The sequence below is a fragment of the Cynocephalus volans genome, chromosome X (assembly GCF_027409185.1).
Source record: "Cynocephalus volans isolate mCynVol1 chromosome X, mCynVol1.pri, whole genome shotgun sequence".
In the NCBI taxonomy this organism is placed as follows: domain Eukaryota; kingdom Metazoa; phylum Chordata; class Mammalia; order Dermoptera; family Cynocephalidae; genus Cynocephalus; species Cynocephalus volans.
This window is the reverse complement of record NC_084478.1, coordinates 165,335,289-165,341,974: the sequence shown is the minus strand read 5'-3', so window position 1 is coordinate 165,341,974 and position 6,686 is coordinate 165,335,289. Positions and strand designations below refer to the sequence as shown.

Here is a 6,686-nt window from a genome sequence, read left to right as displayed (position 1 = left end):
CTATAGTAACCCCATGAGGTATACAAGTAACCTCATGAGATTTACAAGGCCAATATGAAGCTTGTATATGTTAGAACATGTTCCCAAAGCTCTACAACTAGTTTATGATAAAGTGGGCATTAGAACTATGCATTGTTTCTAAAATACTAAAACACCACAAAATACTAAAATTTGTACCCAGTGAACTATTTATAACTTAAGGGGCACTTGGTGTTTTACCTTAGAAATATGTTGCTTTAACTTCTGCAGGTAGTTTATTCAGTAACTGGGACAACAAGATGCCAGTAGAATATTTTGCATTAATTTTCAGCAGATAATAAAGGCAAAGGCAAACCAGGATGAAGCCATGAAAGAGGCTGAAGGATGGGATAAAAACGAGATTATTGCAATCTCCCTCTGAATGCGTGTGGTGACTTCAACTTTTTCATTCATGGACAAGAATGGATTTTGCAAGCCTAGAGTTCTAAGACCCTCCCAACCATTATTCCCAACCCAGCCTATGGCTGTCTAGAAAAAAAGTAAGCAGTGACATCCTTTTTGAGGTTTAGAGAAGCAACGTTGTGGAGGATTTTAGCCATCATTTTCAAGACATCTGCTCCCCCAACTTTATTTTCCTCAACATAGAGCTTTCTATAAACCCATCTCCCCACAAATCTCACTTCACAGGGACACTTATCACCAGGTGTATGTGCTAGAATTCTGCAGCAAAGAAAGGGCACATTCAGAATGGTTTAACTGAAAAGAATTTAATGGAGGGACTATTTACAGAAATATGTGTGTGTTTTAAGGGAATGACACTGTGAGTACCCGAGTGGTGGGAAGCAAGAGTGGGGAGCTGCTACCAACCCTAAGACCTACAGAGGCAAAGGTAAGAATACTGTCACTACAGCCCAGTGAGAGTTGAAACCGTGGAATGGGGCTACCCTATTGAGCCACAGACAAGGGAAAGTAGCCTCTGACAATCCAGGGCACTGCAGCAGGCAGGGCGGAGGGAGTCAATGCTCCAATCTTTCTCCTCCCACCCTCTGATCTTTCTCTGTTGCCTCAAATTAGCCAAACTCCACCAGAAGCTAGAGGCAAGGGAGCCCAGGTGATGTAGTCCGTAGAGATTAGTCTCCTGGGGTACGGAGAAGGATGATGGATCTTGTGAGGAAATGGGAAATAAGCACTACAGACCCACTTTGCCTTGCAGATTCTATTCTCACCCTTTGCCTAGAGGAAGAGACTCTTATCCCCAACACAAAGTCCTATGAGCTAGTTAGTATTTCACTACAGGTTCATGTCAGTTCAGTCATAGTCCCACCTGGAACCTACTTTGTAAAGTTAGGAATAATAAGAGAACCTGATACTCTTCATGTAATGAAGCAGGAGGAAGGGTGGGGGTAACGAATACAAAAACGCATGGCTGCTACAGTCTTTTTGTGTAGCTAGCTGGTCACCAGACCTAGATTGAGAAATCATATCTTCCTTGTACTGACAGATGTCCTTAATGTTTCATTCCTGGCATGATGATCCAAAACTTCATTCCCTCAGGATCTAAGTCCTTACTGATCCACTCTTTATTGGATTGCCTTGGTCTTACATTAACTATTATTATTGACAACAAGAATACTAGGAGGACCTCAGTGAATCACCTAGGCCCATTTCCAGTCCTGCTGGCCACCATCTTGTAGCAGTAACCCAGTTTCCTCTTAGTAACTGGGATTAAGCACCCCACCCTGTGTAGTTACCTTCTCTGCCTCTTGGCTCAGCATATTGAAGTACCCAAAATGACCAGCAGACAGTCTCAAATTCTAATTCATCAGCTGCTGCTTAAAAACCTACATGTGGTTTTTCAGAGCCGACCATAGGCAATGACAAAGGCTCTACCTGTTAGGCCTCGTGGGAAAATCTTCCCTCTCCACACCAGACGTGGTGCACAGCAAGTGAGTTGCAAGCTGGGCCTCAGGCCCCTCTGGCCAGTTGTGCTCTTTGCACATTTGCATTCCTAGCCTAGACACCCTCATTTCTGGTCTCTTTATCTGATGCCTTGGGCAGAGGCCTTCCTCAGGTACCTCTGCTGAGACTACCTGATGGCATGAGGCGGGGGGGGGGGAACCTTGAATACACTTTTCCACACTCTGACTCAGTAACTGGGATATTTCCACTCTGAGCCGTCCCTTTTTGTCCCCCTCTCCAATCTCTGGGTCCAAAAAACTGCTAGAGCCTTTTGTTCAGGTCTCCCTCACCACTGGTTGTGACCCCCACATCTGCCCTGATCCACCTGACCCTTGACCTGTGTGCTGTCCTGCAGGGGGAATAAAGAAGGGGGAGTTGACATTTCCTGTGCTCTAGACTCTTGCTTATATCTTCTCAGGAAGTGATTAGAGGCTTAATTCTCATTTGTGAATTCTTGCTTTAATTGGGTAGGATAATGCCTGGCAGCTCAGCTCTGTCTTCCAGCTCAGCTGAGCTTCTGACAGTCAGGACCATGATCACTCTATTCCCTGGGGGAAGCATTCTTCCCTCGGGTACTAGCACTTCCAAACCCACTAAGCTGCAGGTTTCAGGAACAGGAAGCACAGTTACGTAATGTCGTAATGTGTAATAGTGATTAAGGTCATTTCTGTTTCCTCTCTTTGGTTCCCAAACCTAGCTTGGGGCACAGGGACCAGCATATCTTGGCTACTGTTTTAAAGCATATACTGCATCATATAGGTTAGCACCTCACCTTTCAGAATTTTATCTCCCAGCTGGCACCATATCTGAGTCTTCAGTAGGCCATTTCTCATTCTACTAAGTCAGCTGCCTCTGGGTGGTGGGACATGTTAAAAAAAAGTCATCGCTCCACTTCCTTTGCTGCAAAATGAGTCCCCTGGTCAAAGGAGGGAATGTTGTGGGTGATACCAAGGTGAAGTACAAGGTGTTCCTTAAATCCATAAATGGTGGTGGTGGAGGAATTGTTGTGGATTTGGGAGACAAATCAGTATCCAGAAGAATATCTTTTTCCCATAAAGACAAGTTTCTGCTTCCTTCGTTTTGGTATAGAGTAAACCTGCCCCTGGGGGCTTAGCTTTTCCCCTTAAAGGAATGTTCCTATATTGGGGGCTCAACGTTGACTCTGCTGTGGATGGGTTGGGGGCCCAGGAGTGACAGTAGCCAAGTCAAATTTGGTGAAGGGAAGGTCATGTTGTTGAGCCCAAACATAGCCTCCATCCTTGCCTCTGTGGCAAATCTACACGTGGGCCCATTGAGCACGCGCTGAAATAGCTGGGGAAAGAGGCTGAATGTCTTCAACACAATGTCTCATCTTGTCTACCAGGTTGTTGGGGGCCTCTTCTGGAGTGGCAAACCCCTTTGGCAAGCATTCATATGGGACACATGTATCTTCATACTATGTGCCCATTATGAGATGTCCATCTCAAAGTCAAATCCTGATTGTGATATTGTGCTGTAGTTTTGCAAGCTGTTATCATTAGGGGTATGAGGCTAAAGGATACACAGTATCTATCTGTATTGCTTCACAACTGCATGTGAACCTACACTTTCTCAAAATAAAAAGTTGAATTAAAATAATTGTCTGCTGACATGGCTCCCCTTTATCGCTTACAATTGGGGTGACTCACTCCCATTACCCCATCTTTGGTCGCCAACTACTTCATTCCAAGTTTTCTTAGCAAAAACATGGCCAATTAAATGTTGGACTTGTGATGTCCGAACACCATCACTTTAGTCCTTTAGAGTGCTGCAAGTGATTATTAGTGGGAAGGTTCTGGGTTTTTCAGAGGGCCATTGGTTCCTTACATCATAGGGTTGGATGCAGCAAACACCACTATGAGGTAGGTGGCCTGGAGGCAATTACTTTGTGTGCCCTTTTTAGGGGTGACAGTGTCACTGCACACATCTCACCTCTCCCCAGCTAAGTCCACGCCCATGCATGCACACTCTTCCCCCCGTGGGACAAGGTGTTAAGGGGGGAACTTGTCGTCACTGCTCAGTCCTGACCCAGCCTTTATCCTCTGTGTCTGGCAAACAGTGGACCTGTCTGTCTGACCCCAACCCCGCAGGAACCAGCTCCCTCCCTCCCCTCCCACACCTGCCTCTTCCCTTCCTTCACCCTCCCACATCACAGAACATGCACACACACAATTTATGTCACAACAGGCACATTTTATTTTACTTGTCACCATCGTGTACTGTCGGTGGTAACATTCACTGGCCATGACCTGGCAGCCAGCCCTCTGGAGACTTGCAGATAGTTTTGAGGTCTCTGGTGTCACCCTTAAGTTAGCAGCTGCCCAGGTTGCCACAGGAGGTGCTGGGCATCTCCTCGTCCCTTGAGGTGCTGGGGGTCTCTTCGTCCCTTGAGGTGCTGGGGACCTCCTCGTCCTTTTGGTCCTGGCTCATATTTTGCTGCAGTTCCTGATTCAGCCGGTAATAGTGGCCGAATAGTGTTGGCTTTTTCCCTTTTCGGGGTTGAATTGAGAGGGTGGTCATTTTTGCAGCAGCTTTTTTCCTCAGACTCCCTTGGAGGGGTCTTTTAAGCTTCAAGGTTGTCTTGGGCGCCTGGAAGGACAACAGGGTGATCACAGAAGGGCAACTGTTTGGGGGAAGAGGATGCAGGAGGCATGGGAACAGGGGCTTCCTGGGAAGGCGTGTGGGCTGAGGGAGGTTGTGCCAGGCGAGGACAGGGGAGGGGTCTTGGGAGAAAGGGGTCAAGGGGAAGATGAGAAGGAGCTTGGGTGGTCATCTCACCTTGCCCTTTCCTCTGGACTTGGGTGGACAGGGGGTCTTCCTCTTCTTCCCCACTTTGGTGTTTCTGGTGGGCTGTGGTGTCCTGGTCTCCTTCGCCATGTCAGCACTGCCCAGTGGTCTGTCCCAGGGCCCCTGGCCTCCCTATATATACCCTGCCCAGGACAATGAGCAGCCACACCCTAGGCTTTGTTTGGTCAGCAAGCCCCTCCCCCAGCCCCTCTAGCCCTGTCCAGGGAGGGGTGGCTTAGACATCACAATGGCCCCTCCTGACACCTCAGGGAGTGGGGGGAGGCCAAGTGCCCTGGCTGGAAAAGGGGACATTTCCTTAACACCCCTTCAGAGCCTTCCAAACAGACCTGCCACACTCCTCACTGTTCAATTCTGGGGGGTCACACGGCAAGGAGAGGGTGTCTCCTCCACGCCCTTCCCCACGGCCACCTGATTCAGTGGCTCATTCTGTCCTCTCCCACACTTCACCATTACCTGGTTTTTGTGTGTCCTACCTACCATCCACCCGTGGTAATGTGGCCACAATACAATGATGAAATAAATCAAAGATCTGAAGAAATTGAGAGATAATCCATATTAATGGAATAGAAGACTCACTATTTTAAAGATGTCAATTCTTCTCAACTTGATCTATAGATTCAACACTATTCCGACTAAACTCCTAGGAAGGGTTCTGTTGATTTTTTCTTTTATTAGATATTAGAAAACTGATTCAAAACTTATATGTAAAGCAAAGGACCTAGAATAACCAACACAATTCTTAAAAAGAAGAACATAGTTGGAAAACTCTTATTACCCAGTTTCAAGACTTTCTATAAAGTGGCTGTAATCAAGACAGTAGTATTGATGAAAAATAGGCATTTGGATCAATGAATCAAAATAGAGAGACCAGAAATAACCCAAGCACAATTATAGTCAACTGATATTTTTACAAAGGCACAAAGGCAATTTGATGGAGAAAATACAAATGGAGCTGGAACAATTAGAGATTCATAAGCAACAAAAGAAAAAAAAAGTAGAAAAACCTAAATACAGACCTCACACCCTAAATAAAAAAGAATTCAAAATGTATCAAAGACATAAATGTAAAATGCAAAACTTTTTAAAAATAAGAAAATAGGTCCATAACACAAAACTTTTAAACTTCTAGAAGAAAACAGGAAAAAGTGCAACTCTGCATGGCCCTGGGTTTGGTAATGAGTTTTTACATATAACATTAAAAACAAGATCCATGAAGTAAAACATGGATTGGGTTGGACATTATTGAAAAATTTAAAATTTTACTCTGTAAAAGACACTGTTAGGAGAATCAAAATAAAAGCCACAGACTGATAAAGGACTTGTGCACAAAATACATGAGAACTCTTAAAATTCAACAGTAAAAAAATCCAACACCAACTTAAAAATGTGCAACCAAAAGATCTGAACAAATCTCACCAAAGAAGATTTGCAGATAACAAATAAGCATATAAAAAGAGGCCCAACATCATTTGTCATTAGAGAACTACAAACTAAAACAACAAGATACAAGCACATGCCTATTAGAAGCTAAAATCCAAAAACAGACAATACCAATTTCTGGTGAGAATGCAAGGCAAAGGAAACCCGCATTCATTGGTGGTAGGAATGCAAGATGGTACAACCACTTTGGTTGACAGTTTGGCACTTTCTTACAGAGCTTAACAAAGTCTTATCCTGTAATCCACCAATTGTGCTCCTAGGTATTTTCCCAACTTATTTGAAAATTTTTGTCCACACAAAATCCTGTACATGAACGTTTATAGCAGTTTTAACCACAATCTCCCACAACTGGAAGCAAATAAGATATCCTTCAATCAGTAAATGAGTTAATAAATTGTGGTACATTCATACAATAGAATACTATTCAGTGATAGGAATGATAAATCAATCTGCATAAATCGTGGATGAATCTTAAATATATC

General features: G+C 44.5%; 1 protein-coding gene across 1 annotated transcript; it reads right to left on the bottom strand.

The window, feature by feature from the left end:
- Positions 1 to 4,266: 4,266 nt before the first annotated feature.
- Positions 4,267 to 4,833, bottom strand: LOC134368505 (uncharacterized protein CXorf51A-like). The gene is made up of 2 exons (XM_063084950.1): positions 4,735 to 4,833; positions 4,267 to 4,545 (listed from the first exon to the last, which is right to left on the bottom strand). Exons 1-2 carry the CDS (start codon positions 4,831 to 4,833, stop codon positions 4,267 to 4,269), a joined length of 378 nt encoding a protein of 125 aa, XP_062941020.1.
- Positions 4,834 to 6,686: the final 1,853 nt, after the last annotated feature.

Bases quoted from the DNA above. Each gene is read 5' to 3' on its own strand.
- LOC134368505 (XM_063084950.1), bottom strand. From the start codon at position 4,833: ATGGCGAAGGAGACCAGGACACCACAGCCCACCAGAAACACCAAAGTG. The intron at 4,546-4,734 runs GTGAGATGACCA...TTGTCCTTCCAG, and splicing joins AGTCCAGAGGAAAGGGCAAG to GCGCCCAAGACAACCTTGAA.